Here is a 22,375-nt window from a genome sequence, read left to right as displayed (position 1 = left end):
GGCTCTCTGCTCAGCAGGGAGCCTGCTTCCCCCTCTCTCCCTGCCCGCCTCTCTGCCTCCTTGTGATCTCTTTCTCTCTGTCTCAAGGAGGCAGAGAGGCAGACAGGGAGAGAGGGAGGAAGCAGGCCCCCTGCTGAGCAGAGAGCCCGATGTGGGGCGATCCCAGGACCCTGAGATCATGACCTGAGCCGAAGGCAGAGGCTTTAACCCACTGAGCCACCCAGGCTCCCTTAAATAAATAAAATCTTAAAAAAGAAAATACAAGGCCAGGTGGGATTTTTCCCAGGAATGCAGGGCTGGTTGAGCCTTCAGAAATCAATCACTATGTAATTCATCATGTTCACAAATTAAAAATGAAAAAACGTATGATCAACTCCGCAGATGCAGAAAAAGCATTTGACAAAGGGCCACATCCATTCCTGATTAAAAAAACTGTTAGCAAACTAGGAATAGAAGGGAACTGTTTGACCTGATAAAGGGCCTTTATGAAAATGCTACAATTAAACTTAATGGTGAAAGATGGAATGATTTATTCCTTTTTTTTTTTAAGATTTTATTTATTAATTTGACAGATAGAGATCCCAAGTAGGCAGAGAGGCAGGCAGAGAGAGAGAGAGAGAAAGGAGGAAGAAGGCTCCCTGCCAAGCACGGAGCCCGACATGGGGCTCAATCCCAGAAGACCGGAGCCGAAGGCAGAGGCTTTAACCCACTGAGCCACCCAGGCACCCCTGAATTATTTATTTCTAAGACAAAGAATAGCATGTCTGCTGTCCCCCTTCTATTCAGCATTGTACATACACTGGAAACCACTAAACATTGCTGAGAGAAAATGAAGTCAATCTGAATAAATGGGGAGATATACCTGTTTATAGGTCAGAAGATTCAATATTGTTTAGATGTTGCTTCTCCCCAAGTTGATCTTTAGATTCAGTTCAATCCCTATCAAAATCTCAGCGGTGGGGCGCCTGGGTGGCTCAATGGGTTAAAGCCTCTGCCTTCGGCTCAGGTCATGATCTCAGGGTCCTGGGATCGCCCCACATCGGGCTCTCTGCTCCGCAGGGATCCTGCTTCCTCCTCTCTTTTTGCCTGCCTCTCTGCCTATTTGTGATCTCTATCTGTCAAATAAATAAATAAAATCTTAAAAAAAAAATCTTAGCAGCCTTTTTTTTTTGTATAAGTGAAAAGGCTGACTTATAAATCCGTATGGAAATGCACAGGACCTAGAACAGCTATATTAGTTTTCTAGGGCTGCTCTAACAAAGTACCACAAACCGAATGGCTTAAACAACAGAAACATACTGTCTCACAGTTCGGGAGACCAGAAGTCCAAGATCATGGTGTTGACACCTTGTTCCATGTGAAGGGACTAGGGAAGGGTCTTTTCTAGGCTGCTCTCCTAGCTTCTGCCTTCTAGCTTCTTGACTTAATTGCAGCATAAGCCAGTCTTCCTATGGCTTTCTTCCTGCATGCATGTCTGTCTTTGTGTCCAAATTTCCCCTTATTTATAAAACACCAGTCAGGTTGGATTGGAGCCTGCTCTAATAACTTCATGATTACCTCTGTAAAGACACCATCTTTAAATAAAGTCACGTTCTGAAATATTGGAGGTTAGGACTCCAACATCTTTTTGGGTTGGTGGGAGGACACTATTCAACTTATAATGATAATCAAAACAGCTTTTGAGTAGAACAGAGTTGGAGAGCTAATACTACCTGATTACAGAACTTTTTATAAAGCTACAATAATCATGCATTGTGAATTGTGTAAAACTGATGAATCATAGACCTGTACCCCTGAAACAAATAATACATTATATGTTAATTTAAAAAAGAAATAAATGGAGGGGGGAAAGCTGCAATAATCAAGACCCTGTGGTATTGAGAAAAAGACAGACAAATTAGATCAGTGAAACAGAAGAGAGGTTCCGGCATAGACCCACACATACATGAACAAATGATCTTTGAAAAAGGCAATTTTGTGGAGGCAATTCAGTGGAGAAATTTTTCAACAAATGGTATTAGAGCAATTGGATATCCATATGCAAAAAAGATGAAATAGATCTAGACCTCATAGCATATATAAAAATTAACTGAAAATGGATCTTAGATTTAAATGTAAAACTTAGAACTATAATGCTTCCAGTAGAAAATGCAAGAGACAAATCTGTGACTAGATAAAGATTTCTTAGATACCACAGCAAAAACACAACCATTAAATTTTAAAAATTGATAAATTGTCTGGGGCTCCTGACTGGCTCAGTCATAAAGTATGTGACTCTTGTAGGGTTGAGCCCCATGTTGGGTATAGAGATAACTTAAAAGTAAAATATTTGGGGGGCTCCTGGGTGGCATAGTCGGTTAAGCATCCAAATCTTCATCAACTCATTTCCTGCTTTCGGGATCATGGTATCCAGCCCTGTCGGGCTCTGTACTCACCGTGGAGTCTGCTGAAGTCTCTCTCTCTCCCTCTGCCCCTACCTGCTCTCTCTCTCTCTCTAAAATAAGTAAATAGGGGCACCTGGGTGGCTCAGTTGGTTGAGTGTCTGCCTTCAGCTCAGGTCTTGATCCCAGGGTCCTGGGATCGAGTCCCACATCAGGCTCCCTGCTCAGGGGGAAGCCTGCTTCTCCCTCTCCCACTCCCCCACTTGTGTTCCCTCACTCGCTGTCTCTCTCTCTCTGTTAAATAAATAAACAAATGTTTTTTAAAAAATAAAATAAGTAATTAAATCTTAAAAAATAAAGTCTTTCAAAAATGAAAAAAATTGATAAATTGTTCTACGTCAAAATTAAGAACCTCTGCCCTTTGAAAGATGCTGCTAATAAGAATGAAAAAATAAGCCACAGACTGGGAGAAAATACATGAAAAGCATTTACCTGAATAAAGACTTGTATCTAGAATCTATTAAAAACTCTCAAAGCTCTATAGTAGGGAAAAAAATTTTTTTTTAAATGAGCAAGTAATTGGAAGACATTTATCCAAAGAAGATAGATAAATGGCCAATAAGCCCATGAAGAAATGCTCAACATTAATACCCATTACAGAACTATAAACTGAAACCAAAGTGACATACCACTTCTCTCCTGCTAAGATGGCTACTATCAAAGAGACTGATAATAACAAGTGTGGGTGAGGATGTGGAAAAATTAGAACCCTTGGACCACTGCTAGTAGAAATGGAAAATGGTGCAGCTGGTTTGAGAAACAGTTTGGTAGTCCTTCAAAAAGTTGAACATAAAGTTATCATATGACCCGGCAATTCCACTCCTGGGTATTCACCCAAGGGAAATGAAAGCATATGTCCACACAGAAATTTGTACACAGATGTTTATAATAGCATTATTCGTAATAGCAAAAAAGTAGAAATAATCCAAATGTCCATCAGCTGATACTATAGATAAACAAAATGGTTTATCCATATAACAGGATAGTATTCAGCAATAAAACAGAATGAATTACTGATACATGCTACAACAAAGATGAAACTTGAAAACATTATGCTGGAGGAGGAGCAAGAAGTGGAGGAGTAGAAGACCTAAATTTCTTCTGGTCCCAAGAATTCAGCTAGATAGTTTTCAACCATTCTGAACACCTACAGACTCAACAGGAGATCAAAGAAAAGAATAGCAGGAATTCTATGAACAGAAAAGCAACCACTTTCTGGAAGGTGGAATGTGCGGAGAAGTGAATCCACGGCAAAGATAGACCATGGCGGGGGTGGGGGGTGGCGGTGGACGCCATCATCCGGCTCCTGGAAGGTTACAGAGCAGCAAAGCACAAGATCGAAACTTTCAGAAGTCTGCTCTGCAGAGGGATGTTGCTCTGGTGGCTAAGCAGGGGGTGGAATCCTCGCTGGGACAGTGTGGTCTCAGGACCCTCGGGGTCACAGAAAGACAGGGGCTGTGGCAGAGATCCCAAGTATCAGAGTGGGGAAGTGGGGATACCTCCCAAGTATCAGAGCCAAGGAGGGGCCTCAGCTTGGGGTTTGCATAAACCGAGATCTGAAGCCCAGTCAGGCCACTACAAGTTGGACCCAACAAGCAGCAGATCCAGGGAGACTCCTCTGTATCCCCTAGGGAGGAGTGGCACAGAAGCACACCGCAGGAATCTACTGGGTTTGGAGACTCCAAATGGGGCCATGTGCCAGAGATAGAAACGATTGGTCACAGGCCGGGTGAGCACAGAGTTCCACCAGAGACCAGGGAGACATGAGTGATTGACTGCTCTTCTCTGAGGGCTCAGTGGAGAGGGGAGCCCCAAGATCTTGATTCTTCTGGGGCCAGAAATTGGGAGGCCTCCATCTTCATTCTTGTCCTCCAGAGTTGTACAGAAAGTGATCAGAGAACGAAAGCTACCAAGAGCGAACCCAAGCAGATGATAGCCTGGCCCTGCAAGGGCAGTTCAGTTCTGCCTCCGGCAAAGACATTTGAGAATCATTGCGATAGGCCCCTCACCCAGAAGATCAGCAAGAACATCCAGCCAAGACCAAGTTTACCAATGAATGAGAACTGCAGAACTCCAGCACTAGGGGAATGCAGCACATAAAATCCATGGCTTTTCTCCAATGATTCTTTAGTCTTTCAAAGTTAATTGTTTGAATTTTATTTTTTCTTTTTCTATTTCTTAAAAATTTTTCTTCTTTCCTTTTTCAACCAACATCTTATCAATCCCTTTTTAAAAAGCTTTTTAAATTTTCATTTTTACATTTTTATAGTCATATTCTGTCCCTTCATTGTATTTAATTTTTTGTATATATATATTTTTTCTTTCTTTCAAATTTTGGAATGCAGTTTCTTCTAACAGACCAAATGTACCCTAAATCTACGGTATGGCTTTGTTCTAGTCTCCTGCCTGATTACATGCTCTCCTTTTTTTTTTTTTTTTTTTTTTAAATTTTATTTTTGCAACCAACTTCTTATCAATTCTTTTTTAAAAATCTTTTTAAATTCTCGTCTTTACACTCATATTCCATTCCTTTATCATATTTACCGTTATTTTTGTGTAGATATATCAGTTTTTCTTTCTTTAAAATTTTGGGACGTAGTTTCTTCTAACAAACTAAAATACACCCAAAATCTAATGTGTGGCTCTGTTCTATTCACCAGCCTCATTGTATTCTTTTTTTTTTTCTTCCTTTCTTTTCCCCTCAGTTTTGGTCTCTTATTTGTTTAGTGTATGTTTTTCTGGGGTCATTGTTACCCTTATAGCATTTTTTTCTCTCATTCATCTGTTCTTCTCTGGACAAAATGACAAAACAGAAAAACTCACCTCAAAAAAAAGAACAGGAGGCAGTACCAACTGCCAGAGACCTAATCAATACAGACATTCATAAGATGTCGGAACTAGAATTCAGAATGACAATTATAAAGATACTAGCTGAGCTTGGGAAAAAAGTATAGAAGATACTAGAGAATCCCTTACTGGAGAAATAAAAGAATTTAAATCTAACTAAGTCAAAATCAAAAAGGCTATTAATGAGGTGCAATAAAAAATGGAGGCTCTACCCAAGGGCCCCATTTCTGTAAATTTTTTGACAAATAAGTTAAATATAGATTTTCTAGAGAAAAAAAAAAAAGGAGGCTCTAATGGCTAGGATAAATGAAGCAGAAGAGAGAATTAGTGATATAGAAGACCAAATGATGGAGAATAAAGAAGCTGAGAAGAGAGATAAACAACTATTGGATCATGAGGGGAAAATTCAAGAGATAAGTGATAATATAAGAGGAAACAATATTAGAATAATATTTGAGAATAGTTGGGATCCCAGAGGAAGAAAAAGAGAAGGAGGAAGGTATATTGGAGCAAATTATAGGAGAGAACTTCACTAATTGGGGGAAGGAAACATCAAAATCCAGGAGGCACAGAGAACCCCTCTTAAAATCAATAAAAATAGATCAACAACCCGTCATCTAATAGTAAAACTTACAAGTCTCAGAGACAAAGAGAAAATTCTGAAAGCAGCTCAGGACAAGAGGTCTGTAACCTCAACGGTAAAACATTAGATTGGCAGCAGACCTATCCACAGAGACCTGGCAGGCCAGAAAGGACTGGCATGATATATTCAGAGCACTAAACGAGAAAAATATGCACCCAAGAATATTATATCCAGCTAGTCTGTCACTGAAAATAGAAAGAGAGATAAAAAAGCTTCCAGGACAAACAAAAACTAAAAGAATTTGCAAACAGTTCTATAGGAAATATTGAAAGGGATCCTCTAAGCAAAGAGAGAGACTAAAAGTAACATAGACCAGAAAGGAACAGAGACAATATGCAGTAACAGTCACAGGCAATACTATGGCACTAAATTCATCTTTTAGTAGTTACCCTGAAAGTAAATGGGCTAAATGCACCAATCAGAAGACACAGGGTATCAGGTAAAAAAAAAAAAAAAAATCAATATGCTGTCTGCAAGAGACTCATTTTAGACCCAAAGACACCTCCAAATTTAAAGCAAGGGGGTGGAAAACCATTTACCATGCTAATGGACAGCAAAAGAAAGCTGGGGTGGCACTTCTTATATCAGTATGATACAATACATTAATAAAAGAAAGAATAAGAACTATATGATAGTCCCAATAGATGTGGGAAAAGCATTTGACGAAGTACAGCATCCTTTATCAAAACTCTTCACAGTGTAGGGACAGAGGGTACATTACCTCATTATCATCAAAGTCATCTATGATAAGCCCACAGCAAATACCATTCTTGATGGGGGAAAAAAAGACTGAAAGCTTTTCCCCTAAGGTCAGGAACATGGCAGGGATGTCCACTATCACCACTGCTATTCAACATAGTACTAGAAGTCCTAGCCTCAGCAATCAGACAACAAAAAGAAATAAAAGGCATCCAAATCAGCAAAGAAGAAGTCAAACTCTCTTTGCAGATGATGTGATTGGAAGAACAAATACTGTGAAAATGTCTATGTTGCTTAGAGAAATCTACACATTTTTTTTTAAGATTTTATTTGACAGAAATCACAAGCAGGCAGAGAAGCAGGTAGAGAGAGAGAGAGAGGGAAGCAGGCTCCCCGCTGAGCAGAGAGCCCGATGCGGGGCTCGATCCCAGGACCCTGAGATCACGACCTGAGCTGAAGGCAGAGGCTTTAACCCACTGAGTCACCCAGGCGCCCCAGCAATCTACACATTTAATGCAAACCCTATCAAAATACAATCAGCTTTTTTCACAGAAATGGAACAAATAATCCTAAAATTTTATGGAACCAGAAAAAATCCCAAATAGCCAGAGGAATGTTGAAAAAGAAAACCAGGGGCATCTGGGTGGCTCAGTGGGTTAAAGCCTTTGCCTTCGGCTCGGGTCATGATCCCAGGGGCCTGGGATCGAGCCCCGCATGGGCTCTCTGCTCAGCAGGGAGCCTGCTTCCTCCTCTCTGTCTGCCTGCCTCTCTGCCTACTTGTGATCTCTGTCTGTCCAATAAATAAATAAAATCTTAAAAAAAAGAGAGAGAAAGAAGAAAAACAAAAAGAAAAAAACAAAGCTCATGGCATCACAATGCGGGACTTCAAGATCTGTTACAAAGCTGTAATCAAGACAGTATGACAGTGGGACAAAAACAGACACATAGATCAATGAAACAGAATAGAGAGACCAGAAAAGGACACTCAGCTCTATGGTCAGCTAATCTTTGACAAAGCAGGAAAGAATGTCTAATGGAAAAAAGACAGTCTCTTCAACAAATAGTGTTGGGAAAATTGGACAGCCACATGCAGGCAAGTGAAACTGGACCATTTCCTGACACCACACATAAAATAGATTCAAAATGGATGAAAGACCTAAATGTGAGAAAGGAATCCATCAATCCTTGAGGAGAACACAGGCAGCAACCTCTTCAACCTTAGCTGCAGCAACTTCTTCCTAGAAACATCACCAAAGGCAAGGGCAGCAAGGGCAGAAATGAATTATTGGGACTTCTTCAAGATAAAAAGCTTTTGCACAGCAAAAGAAGCAGTCAACAAAACCAAAAGACAACAGAATGGGAGAAGATATTTGCAAATGACATATCAAATAAAGGCCTAGTATCCAAAATCTATAAAGAACTTATCAGACTCAACACCCAAAGAACAAATAATCCAATCAAGAAATTGGCAGAAGACATAAACAGACATTACTGCAAGGAAGACATCCAAATAGCCAACAGACCCATGAAAAATTGGTCAATATCACTCGGCATCAGGGAAATACAAATCAAAACTATAATGAGATATCACCTCACACCAGTGAGAATGGCTAAAATTAACAAGTCAGGGAATGACAGATGTTGGCAAGGATGTGGAGAAAGGGGAACCCTCCTACACTGTTGGTGGGAATGGAGGCTGGTGCAGCCACTCTGGAAAACAGTATGGAGGTTCCACAAAAGTTGAAAATAGAGCTACCCTACGACCCAGCAATTGCACTACTGGGTATTTACCTCAGAGATACAAATGTAGTGATCCAAAAGGGCACATTCACCCCAATGTTTATATCAGCAATGGTATAGCTGATATAAGTAGTAACCAAACTATGATAAGAGCCTAGATGTCCATCAGCAGATGAATGGATAAAGAAGAGGTGGTATATATATACAATGGAATACTGTGAAGCCATCAAAAAAAAAAAAAAAAAGAAAAAAATGAAACTTGCCCTTTGCAATGACTTGGATGGAGTTAGAGGGTATTATGCTAAGTGAATTAAGTCAATCGGAGAAAGACAATTATCATATGATCTCACTCATATGAGGAGTTTGAGAAACAAGACAGAGGATCATAGAAGAGAGGAGAAAATGAAACAAGATGAGAACAGAGAGGGAGACAAACCCTAAGAGATTTAATCTGAGGAAACAAACTGAGGGTTGCTGGAGTGGAGGGGGTGGGAGTGATGGGGTGGCTGGGTGATGGACACTGGGGATGGTAGGTGCTGTGATGAGTGCTGTGAATTGTGTAAGCTGATGAGTCACAGACCTGTACCCCTGAAACAAATAATACATTATATGTTAATTTTTTTAAAAAAAAATTATGCTCAGGGAAAGCAGACAAACAAACAGCACATACTATACGACTTCATTTATACATGAAATGTTCAGAACAGACAAATCTGTAGAGACAGAAGTAGATTAGCCATTATCTGGTGCTGGAAAGGTGGATGAAGAGAGGGAAATTGGGAATGACTGCCAATAAGGACAAGTTTCCTTTTTGAGATGATAGAAGTGTTCTAAAATTGGATTGTGGTGATAATTGCACAATTCTATGAATATATTAAAAGCCATTGAATTGTATACTTTAAACAGGTGAACTTTATGTTACGTAAATTATATCTCAGTAAAGATACTTAGAATAAGTATCAAGAGTTGATAGAGCACGCAACTCTTGATCTTGGGGTTATGAATTGAAGCCCCACATTTGGCATAGAGCTTATTTTTTAAGAAGAGAGAGAAAATAAAGCTGCTTTAAAAATGGTCAAAAATTTGAATGGCACTTTACCAGAGAACGGATGGCAAAGAAGCTTGTGAAAAGATGTTCAGTGTCAATGTAATTAAAGCCACAATTAGAATGGGTGAAGTTAAAAAGACTTACCACATCAAGTGTTGGTGAGGTATGAGGAATTGGAACTCTCATACACTGCTGGTGGGGAGATAAAAATGCTGCAGCCACTTTGGAAAACAGTCAGAGACTGTTAAAAAGTTAAACATACAGCTACCATATTCTACTGTTCTACTGTTAGAGGCTGAATTGTTTTCCCTGTCTAGCCCCTATCCCCAAATTAACCTGTTGGAAGTCTTAACCCCCATTGTCTCAAAATAGACCTTGTTTGGCGGTAGGGTCTCCACAGAGGTAATCAAAGCAAAATAAGTCATTAGGGTGAGTCATTTTTTAAAGGGGGAAATTTAGAGGCACATGGGTGGCTTAGTCACTTAAGCATCTGCCTTCAGCTCACGTCATGATCTCAGAGTCCTGGGGTCAAGCCCACACTGGGCTCCCTGCTCAGCTGGGAGTTTGCTTCTCCATCTCCCTCTGCTCCTCTCTTCCACTTGTGATTTCTCTCTCTCTCAAATAAATGGAAAAATCTTTAAACAAATGAAACAGGGGAATTTAGACATAGAGACATACACAGAGGGAGAATGCCATGCGAACATGAAGACAGCCATCTGTAAGCCAAGGGGAGAGGCCTGAAACAAATCCTTCCCTCACAGCCCTGTGAAAGAACCAATGCTCTTCTTCGTGTCCCACTTCTAGCTTTTAGGTCTGCGTGAGATAATAAATTGCTGCTACTGAAAACACACAAGCTGTGGTACTTTGTTGTAGCATCCGTAGTAAACAGATACACACTGCTGAGTACTAAGTATTTACCCAAAGAAAAAGACAGCATATATCCATACAAAAACTTCTAAATGATGTTCATAGTAGCTTTTTTTTTTTTTTTAAATATTTTATTTATTTATTTGACAGACAGAGATCAGAAGTAGGCAGAGAGGCAGGCAGAGAGAGAGGGAGGAAGCAGGCTCCCCGCCGAGCAGAGAGCCTGATGCGGGGCTCGATCCCAGGACCCTGAGATCATGACCTAAGCCAAAAGCAGAGGCTTTAACCCCCTGAGCTACCCAGGTGCCCCTTATTTTTATTTTTTAAATAGATTTTATTTTACAGTACACCTGGGAGGCTCAGTTGGTTAAGCAGCTGCCTTCGGGTCAGGTCATGATCCCAGGGTCCTGGGTTCAAGTCCTGCATCAGGCTCCTTGCTCAGCAGGGAGCCTGCTTCTCTCTCTGCCTCTGCCTGCAGCTCTGCTGGCTTGTGTTCTCTCTCTCTCTGACAAGTAAATAATAGAATCTTTAAAAACAATAGATTTGGGGGTGCCTGGGTGGCTCAGAGGGTTAAGCCTCTGCCTTCGGCTCAGGTCACGATCTCAGGGTCCTGGGATTGAATCCCGCATCACATTGGGCTCTCTGCTCAGCAGGGAGCCTGCTTCCCTACCCCCCATCTGCCTGCCTCTCTGCATGCTTGTGATCTCTGTCAAATAAATAAATAAAATCTTAAAAAAAAAAAAAAAAACATTTTATTTGAGAGAGAGAGCACAAGAGAGAGCACAAGCAGGAGGCAGAGGGAGTAGGAAAAGCAGACTCCCCGCTGAGCCAGAGCCTGACATGGCGCTTGATCCCCAGACCCTGGGAACATGACCTGAGTCAAAAGCAGACACATAACTGACTGAGTCACCCAGGCGCCCTTCAAATAATATTTTAAAGAAGGAGGCAACCAACAAATATTTATTGGTGACATTAAGTAGAGCAGTTTGGGGTGGGGGGGTTAGAGAGAGAGGGAAAGAGAGAGGTGGGGGAAGGGCAGAGGGAGAAAGAAAATCCTAAGCAGGCTCCACACCCAGCACAGAACCCAACATGGGGCTCGATCTCACAACCCTGAGATCATGATCTGAGCCAAAAATCAGGAGTCAGACATTTAATGGACAGAGCCACCAAGGCACCCCCCAAATAAGGCAATTTTGATAGAGGGGAATAAGAAGAGATAAAAGAGTTTTAAGAGTAGATCTAGACATGGTAGATTAAACCCAGTTATTAGTCTCCACTCCCTTCCAAAACTCCACTGAAATTGTTTTAGCAAGCATAAATCCACCAGAAAAAAAAAAGTAAATGGAAGAGTATATGAAACATAAGAAATGCCAACAAAATTTTGAGAGCCAAAAAGCTTTTGGAGTGACACTGACAGCAGCATTGGTTGAAGAATTTACAAGGAGCAAAGCCCCTCGTATTCTGGCCTGCACATCCCAGAGGGATAGCTTTCCCTCTTGTACCATGGCAAGGCTCAAGGTGGAGGGAAGGATCCAACTCAAAGCAGAAAGATTCTGTCAAGTCAGTGATGATTGACTGATGTGAGATCATACCAGCTGTCTTCCCAAATTCAGTCCCCGAACACTGACAGACTTAGACCAGTCAGGCTGAGAATTAAAGGGTACCTCTCTGGGTAACTGAAAAGCCCAAAGAGGGAGAAAAGGAATAAATAGAGGCAGACACCTGAGAGTTCTCCCAGTGAAATGGCCAGGTTTCCCTTCTGATATCCAGGGAGGATATCCCTCTCTTCTCTTCATATGAAGAGCACTCCTGAGTTCTTTCCGGCTTACCTCATAAGTATCAGCAGATAGCCAAAGATGACCAGGCATCTGATAAAAAACTATGACTGGAGGATAGTGACCAAAGCAAATATAAAAGAGGAACTTGAGGGCGCCTGGGTGGCTCAGTGGGTTAATCCTCTGCCTTGGGCTCGGGTCATGATCTCAGGGTCCTGGGATTGAGGCCCGCGTCGGGCTCTCTGCTCGGCAGGGAGCCTGCTTCCTCCTCTCTGCCTGTGTCTCTGCCTACTTGTCATCTCTGTCTGTCAAATAAATAAAATCTAAAAAAATATATAATAAAAAATTTTTAAAAAAAAGAGGACTTGGAGGAAACAAGGTAATATATGGAGCAGAAGAAAATTAAAACAAAAACACTCTAATTAATTTTCAGAGATAAAAGAGGGTATAATCATGGAATAAGAGCACGACTATTAAAAAGTATTCAGAGAACAAGAAAGAGCTTTCAAAAATTAAGTCACACTACAGAAATTCTTTTAAATATTAGAAGTGTTGGAAGGTAAAGTTGAGAGACTCTCTAGAAAGTAAAAGAAAAAGCCAGAGAGATGCAATTGGAGAGAAAAGAAGAAAATTTATGGATCAGCCCCCAAAACTCAGCAATGAATAAGGAATTCGTGGAGGGGATGAAATTATCAAAATAAGTAGAGAAAATGTCTTAAACCTGAAGAATCTGAGTTTCTAGAGTGCAAGTACCTACCTGGAAGCTCAATAAATAAAAAAAGAACCATACTTTGTGGTTTGCATTTGCGGAACAGAGGAGAGGTAGAGGGCCCTAAAAGTTTCTGGAAAAGAAACAGGTTGTATCCAAAACATTAGGATTTAAAATACTGTATATAGATATAGATTTCTATATCGTAACTCTGGGAACTAGAAGACACTGCAGCATCACTTCAAAAGTGTGAAGGGAAAAAGGTTCACTAACTTGAACTTCTAATTCAGTTATGTATGTGGATAAAAAAAAAATTGTGTGTCAGTTATACATAGGATAAAATAAGGACATTTCAGTCATTCAAGATCTCAAAAAATCTACTTTCCGTATACCTTTTATCAGGAAATCCCTGGAATATATGTGCCACCTAAACCAGGGAGTAGACCATGAAAGAAGACCAAGGATCTGGGGAACAGATGCTCCTGGGTAGGAGACAGAACGCCAGGAATTTCAGAGATGAAGGGGAGAAGACATCCCTGTGTCAGCTCTTTAGTGGCCTAGAGAGCAAACCATCCAGACTGGGACAGGAGAAAACCCCTGAGGAAGGTCTCCCAGACTGGAATGAAATTGGTAGATTACCTCAAGTGTTTGAATTTATTAAGAGGAGACTTACAGCTTTGTTGGAGAGTTTGAGGATGAATTAGTGAAAAATCCATAATAAATACTAAGCTCCCCCCGCCCCGCAAATCGAAAGAAAGTGTAAGAAGAGAAAGTAGTAATTGTTCCACAGAAAACAGAAAATTGTACACGAAAAGCAAATTTAATTACACTATTCTGTATGATTCAGCTGTATCTGTTATTTACTTAGTAACAGCACGGTTAGCGCTGAATATTGATTTGAACAAATATGGTGACTTAAGTTGGGAGGATGGGGAAGAAGCACTCCATGGGGGCGGGTGAGGGGCCACCAGAGGAGAGTGCTATTTTTGTTTATAAGCCTGGTGGTATTATTTGATTTTTAAAATCATATAGGGACGCCTGGGGGCTCTGTCAATTGTGTCTGCCTTCAGCCGAGGTCGTAATCCCAGGGTCCTGGGATGGAGCTCCATGTTGGGCTCCCTGCTCAGTGGGGTGTCTGCTTCTCCCTCTCCCTCTTCCCCTCCCCCCTCATGCTCCTTCTGTCTCTCTCTCAAATAAATAAAATCTAAAAAAAAAAAAAAAAAAAGAAATTCATATATATGTTACTTCAATAAGAGTTTAATCAGGCAACCAGTGTTTTATCAGATCAGTGATGAGAACATGGAAGAAATGGAGTATTGTTTATTCTCTTAATAATTTGGATAGTAAAGGGAAGAGTAAAAACGGGAAGATATTTGGAGGGTATCACAGGCCAAAATAATTTTTCAGAACAGAAGAGATTACAAAGTATTTGTCAGTTGAGGGGATGGATTTACTTGAAAGGAAGAAAGAGCTTCTTGGAGGTGGTGTGGTGTGGGTCATGCATCTAGGATTCAGGCAGTGAGGGGAGCCTGGTGGAGCAGTGGAGTGGGGGGAAGTGGGTAAAGATGCAGGTTCAACTGCATAATCCAGACAAGAAGAAACCACGGGCATCCATTGTGTGGGACAGGCTTTCAGGATAATCTTCAGAAAGGCCAGACTAAAGAGGACGCCTTATGGATGGGTTTGGAATCTTGGAGGAGAGTGTAAAGGTACAGAATGAATGAGTGAAGGGCTTTGCAGGCCAGGCGCTGACGTACAAGCACTGAGTGGAAGTTAATTGGCATAGGGTTGAAAAGGAACCAGTTTGTAACTTTCTCCAGCTATGCTCTGTATTCCCAGAGCAGAAGAGAAGAAATTAAGGGATTGGTAGGACAGAAATACCCTAAAAACAAGTTGGTGTTGAGCAAATCTAGGGCACCGAGCAGAAAAATCACTGAAATATGCATCAAGGAGCCTCTGAATGGGCACTGAGGACCAACAGCAGAACTAGAAGTTAGAGGGACTCTTCCCAGGTTCAGATGGAGGGAGCGAGTGCAAGGGGAGCTTGTGGCCCGAGTCCTATTTCAGAATTGAGGGACGTTGCCATGGAGCAGCTTGGGTCCTGCCCGTTCCCTAGCTGAATTTAGGAAGGAGGGAAGTCACCTGCCTGGGGTTGGTTTAGTGTGTGTGACTCCTTTAGGCTGTGCCAGGCGCCCTTCCTGGATCCTTGCATTGGTTTCTCCCACTGTATGGTCGTGTTTTGTCTTTTTTTAATTGGAGTATAGTCAACACAGTGTGTTCCATTAGTTTCAGGTGATCCCACAGGTCTGTACGTTATGCTGCTATGTTCACCAGAAGTGTAGCTACCATCTATCACCATACAATGCTGGTAATTTACTGGGTTTTGTTTGTCTTTCTCACTAATCTGCAAGCTTTTTGAGGGCACCGACACTACTCTTCACTTTTATCTCAGCCCAGCACCTCGCGTGTAATATGTGCTGAGGAAATGTTGGTTGAATGAATGAATGGTAGTGGGAGAAAGGTGAAGACATGGTATTAATTTTATGTATAAAAATCTTGAGGGGTGCCTGGGTGGCTCAGTCAATAAAGCTTTTTAACTCTTCATCTCAGCTCAGGTCTTAATCTCAGGGTTATGAGTTTGAGCCCCAAGCTGGCCAGGGAGCCTACTTTAAAAAAAAAAAAAAAAAAATCTTGCAACTCCTGCAGATGAAGTCAAGGAGGCGGAGTGGTAGAGATCATCAAACTAAGTCCAAAGGTGTTCGTGAAATTTGTAGGAAAAAAATAAGGGAAGGGACAGGAAGTGGACATGAGAAAAACAGGAAGTGGCAGTAAAGAGCAGTGATCTCTCTGGACCGTTTTTATTGTCTTCGAGGTGATGGAGACTGAGAAAAGTTGTGAACCTGCTGCAGGAGATGGTGTCTTCCAGGGAAAGGCATCTGAATTGACACTTAAGGGAATGAGTAGGAATTTGAACTGCTCGTGGGCAGAAGGCCAGAGCTTCTAGGCAAGAGGGAGCAGTTCATGTAAATGCACGGAGGGCTAAGGAGTTGTATGCCCCCACCAGGGGTTCAGAGTGGGTAAGGCAGAGGCAGATGAAAAGATTGTTTAGGCAAAGGAACTGAACTTTATCCCTCCTGGTAGGTGATGGAGCACCACTGAAGAATTTCAAGGAGAATGAGGCAGTCAGATTTGCATTTCCAAAGCCCACTTGACAGAAACAATTTGGAGGATGTATTAAAATGAGATGGGACCCAGAGGCACAAAGACCACTGAGAAGACTTGTGTAGTAGTGAGATTTAGAGAAGCTGGTTTTTAACTGTGGCCATTAAAGAGAATAAAGAAGGGGAGGTGCATGTGAGAGCTATTTAAGAGGTGAAAGCCACAATACTTGGTGATTAATAGGATGTAGGGTTAAGGAGGGAACCTTGGATTCTTGTGTGATGACAGGTTTCTCCTGCTACCTGAAGGTAGAGCTTTCCTATGAAATCTTTCCTAAGTCCAAATGTTGTATAAAACCAAGAAACGATGACCATTTCTTGATATGGGAAAATCTTGGCACATTCCCAAACCCAGAAAATAACCTCTCCTAGCCTTTTCCGACACTTCAAGACACATCTTGCTAACGGACACACAGGATAACTGGAGATAAAGCACAGATGCTCACAAAGTTAAAAGTTCTGGCAGCAGGATGCCGAGATGCCGAGTCCTCTGGACGTCCTAGGGAAGGAGACTGGTGGTGCCCCTGTCTGCCACTCAGGGCGCGCACTGCTCTGTAACGGCTGCTGCAAGACCAGCTCTAAATGCTACTTTGCTTTTTGCCTTCATTTGTAAAAAAGCGAAAATCCTCTCCAGGTTTCTGTTGTTCTTAGCAAAAATAGGTATTAACATAGGTCTTTTGTGAAAGTGAAGTGGTACAATACAGACTTTTGAAAAGTGCGGCATACCTGTGTAGGTTTCATGTTTGGGGATCTTAGTGAATGATGGTACCATTTGGAGACATAGGGGATATAAAAAGAAGAGGAAATTTGAGGACAAAGGTGATGTTTCCTTAGAAATTTATTGGGCCATCTAAGCAGAGAAGACTAGTGTGCATAACATGGGGGCTAGAGTTAAAGATTGGGAGCCCACTTGGAAGAGATTGTCAAAGCTCTGGGTTCTTCGATCTTACTGTACTTAACTAGAAATTGATTCTAGATAAACCTTTTTCAAAAAAAAAAAAAACTACTAAGCAGAGGCCAAGGTGCACAATTTAGAGCTCTTTTTTTTCCTTAGAGCTCTTTAATTGGAGAGAATTTTTAAAGATGAAGGATCAAGAAATTTCCATAATACATATAAATGAGAGAATAGTCATTCTTGTCTTCAAGAAAATAATTGATGCTTGCACTTGCAAGAAACTTAATAAACATAAATAGTTTGTCACCTGTTTTTCCTAACTAAGGCACAACATTTATATAGTTAAGTCAATAAAATGTGCAACACGGTGATTTTCAAATATATACCTGGACACTCTTGTAACACAACCAGGTCATCTCAGGCTCCTCATTAAGTGTCCATCTGCAATCCTGTTTTTTCTTCTAGAGTTTTTACATCCTAAGTATAAGCTTAGGATGGGAGAATCCTCCCTCTCCTTGGCTAAGTCCCACAGGCTGCAGAGTGAGGAAGTTCCTAAGAATAAAGTCAAAACCTGGTTTGAATTTTTACAGTATGCACAGCATGTGTCTTTAATTATTCTTGTGTATGTTTCCTCTGGTTTCTTCAATGGAAATTACGAACACCTCTTAATTTTTCCGTCTTTTTTGAAACTTAGCCTCTTAGTATTACCCCATCTTCTTAAGAAATGAAGACTGGGGATGACAGAATTGGAGAGCCTTTTGTTTTCTTTGGGCTTCATTGTATTTTATGTGTCTATGTTACTGTTGTCTGTCTTCCAGCTTATTAGGTCCTATAATTGTTTTTCTAAGTTGGGAATAATCTTGTCTATTTCCTTGAATATATCTGTTTGATTTTTTTTTTTTTTTTAAAGTTTTGCCTTTTGGGAGAGTCTTCATAGGACTGACAGATAATCCCCATTTGTGGAGGTAGCTCTATCTCTGTCACTGATCTTCCAGATCAGTAAACCATTTGGAATGGTAAAATGTTTTTTCTCTCTTGAAATTTGTACTGAGAAATAAACCATACATATATAAAAGAAAGAAATGGATAGTTAAAAGAATAATTATAAAGCAAATTTCCATATACCTTCTACACAGGCCAAGAAGTAAACCACAGGCATACCCCTGGACCTTGCATATGTCCCTTCCTAAGACAATCCCTAGCCTACATTTTGTATGTCATTCATTTTTGTGTGTGTGTATGTGTGTTTGTTTTTAATTTTTTAATTTTGTCATTTATTTTTTAAAAATAGTTTTTAGGGGTACCTGGGTGGCTCAGATGGTTAAGCTTCTGCCTTCAACTCAGGTCATGATCCCAGGGTCCTGGGATCGAACCCCGAATCTGGTTCCCTGTTCAGCTGGGGAGCCTGCTCCTCCCTCTCCTTCTACTGCTCCCCCTGCTTGTGCTCTCCCACTTTCTCTGTCAAATAAATAAATAAAATCTTTCTAAAGTAATAAAATAGTTTTAAAGAACTGTATATAAGGACACCTGGCTTAGTTGGTTGAGCGACTGCTTTTAGCTCAGGTCCTGAACCTGGAGTCCTAGGATCTAGCCCCGCATCGGGCTCCCCACTGAGCGGGGAGAATCTGCTTCTCCCCTGACTCTCTCCCATCTCGTGCTCTCACTCTCTCTCTTACTCTCTTGCTCTCAAATAAGTGAATAAATAAATAATCTTTTTTAAAAGTAATAAAAATAAAAACTATATATACATACATATACATCTATATACACATGCATATATATAGTTTTAAAAAGTGTATATTTGAACTTTATGTAATGGAATTATACTGCCTATGTATTCTTTTATGATTTGCTTTTTCACCCAGTATTGTGTTTTTGTAACTCATCTCGGTTGAGGTGTGTAGCTACAGTTAATTCCTTTTCATATAGTATAGTGTTCTGTTGCTCTGAAAACACCATAGTATATTTATTTATTTGACTGTTGATGGATGTTTGCTTTTTTTCTGTTTAAAGTAATTCTTCAAAAAATATTTCTATATATGTGTAAAAGTTTCTCTGCAGTATTTATCCAGAGGTGCAGTCACTAGATTGTACAGTACATACATAGTCCAATGTACCAGATAGTGGCAAACTTTTGAAAAGCAGTTGCACCAATTTTTCTTCCCACCGGAAGTAGATGAGTGTTGCTGTTCTTCCGTCCCCTTGCCAACACTTGGTATTGCCCAACTTTTTAATTTTAGCCAACCTGGTAGTTGTGAAATGGTATTTCTTGATGGTTTTTTTTTTTTTAAAGATTTTATTTATTTATTTGACAGACAGAGATCACAAGTAGGCAGACAGGCAGGCAGAGAGAGAGGGGAGAAGCAGGCTCCCCGCTGAGCAGAGAGCCTGATGTGGGGCTCGATCCCAGGATCCTGAGATCATGACCTGAGCCAAAGGCAGAGGCTTAACCCACTGAGCCACCCAGGCGCCCCTCTCTTGGTGGTTTTAATTTGCATTTTCCTGGTTGACATGAGATTGAATATCTTTTCATTTGTGCATCCTCTTCAGTAAAATTCCTACTTGATTATTTTGTAAAATTTTCTGGTTCATTGTCTTTTTCTTATTGATTCATAGCAATTTGTTATTATATTCCAGATGTAAATTTTTTTTTGGTTACAGTTATGTGAGTTCCAAGTCAACACACTTCCTTTTCTGTTCTGCAAAACTAGGAGAGATGCCTTGAACAAACCTGGGGATTGAAAGGCACTGGCCCAGGCTTCTGGACCAGGCAACAGAGGGCAGTGGCCATGTGGTTGTGCACGGGCCAGGCCCTGGAAGTTTGAGTGAGCTGTATCTTAGTTACTGACTACTGCTGACCTGTGGTGCTTGCCTTTTGCAGGTGGAACAGGAGGATTTTGTAATGGAAGGGCATGGCAAGACTCCACCTCCTGGTGAAGAAAGCAAACAGTGAGTCACAGTTTATTTAAAAAGGGTCCTATTACAGATCTTCAGAAGTACTTTGGTTAAACATGCTGAGAGCACGTTTGCAGAGGATGCATACATTGGGCACACTGGAACTCACCAAATGCTTTGGTGGCTGGTAATGCATTTGCTTCTATTTATAGACAGACTAACTGGAGGGACAGGAAAGTTGGCTTTGTAGTTTTTCACACTTGGCTAATCAAAATTTGTGTTACACTTTAGCAAAGGCTTTAAGGCTCAGGATGTTCCAAATTGAACTAATTCAGTCTGGTTGATTTCCAAAGAAGTTTAAAATGTTACATTCTTTTCTTAGCTATGTCTTTATGAAGTGCGCTAAACGAATAGACTTTCCCTGCATTCCAAGTACGAATTTATTTGTATAGCACTTCCTGAAATTCTATTTCATTTAGTTATTTATACTTCTGTTCTCTGTTTAAATAACAAATTGTTTCCCTAAAGGAACGGCAATCATAAATAATATAACTTAGCCAACATTCTAAATAATTCAGGATCTCTCCCCTGACTTCTCAAAGAGTGATCAGTTTTAAATCTGAAATTGGGAGTCCTCGGAGTAGCTTTTGGGTGACCATGAGCAGATTTTTCTCCTCCCTTTGCCCCAGAACTTGAAAAATTGTGTTGCAGAGAAGACTGGTGTTTCATATGCCCTTTTAAAGGAAGCACAGTTAAGGCTGGCCTGAAGTATTGACAGAACTTCCTTTATTCAGACTGTAGTCTCCTAAACTACAGCGATTCATGGAATTTACTGAAAATCTGTAGAAAGAAACTCCTCTCTCATCTTTTTTTTTCTCTTTTCTTTTCCTTTTCCTTAGAAAATAGTTTAGTTTTGGTCTGTCTTATGAAAATGATGTCTCCGAAACCCTTAGGAATGAATTATGCAGAATATGCTGTGCTGCCACAAGGCCAGGTTCATTAAGGAGAATGTTTATCTTGTATTTGTTGTGAATGGAAACCAGGATATTTTCACAGCTGGTTTAATTTGCTAACCAGGCAGTTTTAAAAATAGCTTACAATATAAATCCTAACTTTGCTGTATTCTGTCAAATGCACTTATATTCTACATGGACTCATGGAGTCATTTCATCGTTAGCCAAGTGGAATGCCAAACATTGAGTCCCCGTGGAATTACAGGAACAGTTCGGACATTTCTCCCATCCTCTTGCCCACTCCCCCAACCCCCAACTCCGGTCAGAGGTCTTATAATATAAAAATGATACCTCCCGTTTGATTAGGGTTTTCTGTGCATAAGGTACATTGCTTAGATGCTGTTGATGTTCTTTCTGTTTGTGACAGTGTACCATTTTACTCCAGGGTCGTGGTAGGTAACTTGTCCATGGGAATGCAGCTTGAAATGGAAGTTAGGATTTGAACCTGGATCTTTCTGACATTAAGGTGTTTTATAGTATCTCCTGAACCCAAATCCTTTGCCAACCTTGGGAGCAGTGTTTCCGAAAAGTAGTGGTGTTAAGATCAAAGCCCCATGGATAAGAGGGAGGTGGGGGAAGCAATGAAAATGGCATTAAGCCCATTTTTAAAACACAGATGAAAGTTCTGTTCTCCAGGAGTATCCATTTCCCAAACAAACTAGTCTTTATCTTTAAAAACCTGCTCCAGTAACCCTTATCCTGTATCAGCCTCTCTAGGTATTCAGAAGGCATCCCTGGGGCAGATTCTCCCACAAGTTCTGTGTTACACAAACGGTGCTTCTTTTAGAGCTTCAAACAGCCCCGTGGACTTGTGTTGTGTCCTTACCTTGTTTTGTTTTCGTGAGTCTCATACTGCCTTTTCACAGATTAATCCTGTTTTGTTTTGTGTCTGGTTTTGTTTTATTTTTCTTCCTGAGCCTGATCTGCTGTCATATATTGAAATGATAAAGCAGAAATGATGCTTCTCACTAGATGCTCCTCCCATAGACTTGTCCAGCTCTTCTATGGGAGTGGGGACCAAAGGCGATGTGGTCTTTTGATGATGATGATGATGATGATGATGATGATTTCGTTATCTCAGAACTGCAGTTGGCAGAGGATGATTGAATCCTGGGTAGTAGGATCTAGGAACTCAATATTACATTCTAGATCCTGGGCATGTACACATTGCCAAATAACTTGTGAAATTCCTGCTTATTCTTTTTTTTTTTCCTAATTATTAAAAATAACACAGTTGGCTCTTGAACAACACGGGTTTGAATTGTGCAAGTCCATTTATACATGGAATTTTTTTTAAAGTTTATTTATTTTTAGTAATCTCTACACCAAACATAGTGCTCAAACTCACAACCCTAAGATCAAGAGTTGCATGCTTTTCTGACTAAGCCAGAAAAATATGGGAAAGTGCTGTAAATGTACTTTCTTTTCCTCATGATTTTAAAACATTTTCTTCACTAAATTCTACTCTTAAAACCAATATTGAACTATGGTTTTGCTTGTTTGTTTGTTTTTGCTTTTGTTTTTTTTTTAAAGTAGGCTTCACACCTCGCGTGGAGCCCCAGTTGGAGTCTTGAACTCACTACTC

The 22,375-nt window shown here is 40.6% G+C and overlaps 1 protein-coding gene across 6 annotated transcripts in view; it reads left to right on the top strand.

Annotated features, from left to right (window-relative positions):
* The window catches only part of TNRC6B (trinucleotide repeat containing adaptor 6B), a 246,345-nt gene that overhangs the window by 80,530 nt on the left and 143,440 nt on the right, over positions 1 to 22,375 (top strand). For all 6 annotated transcript variants that reach the window (XM_059401954.1, XM_059401952.1, XM_059401956.1 and 3 more), the window contains one exon: positions 19,764 to 19,831. In XM_059401954.1, coding sequence (XP_059257937.1) covers positions 19,764 to 19,831 — 68 coding nt within the window. The remainder of the gene's footprint in view (positions 1 to 19,763; positions 19,832 to 22,375) is intronic.

This window comes from Mustela nigripes, chromosome 6 (assembly GCF_022355385.1).
Source record: "Mustela nigripes isolate SB6536 chromosome 6, MUSNIG.SB6536, whole genome shotgun sequence".
Classification (NCBI taxonomy): Eukaryota; Metazoa; Chordata; class Mammalia; order Carnivora; family Mustelidae; genus Mustela; species Mustela nigripes.
This window is presented reverse-complemented; position numbering and strand designations above follow the sequence as displayed.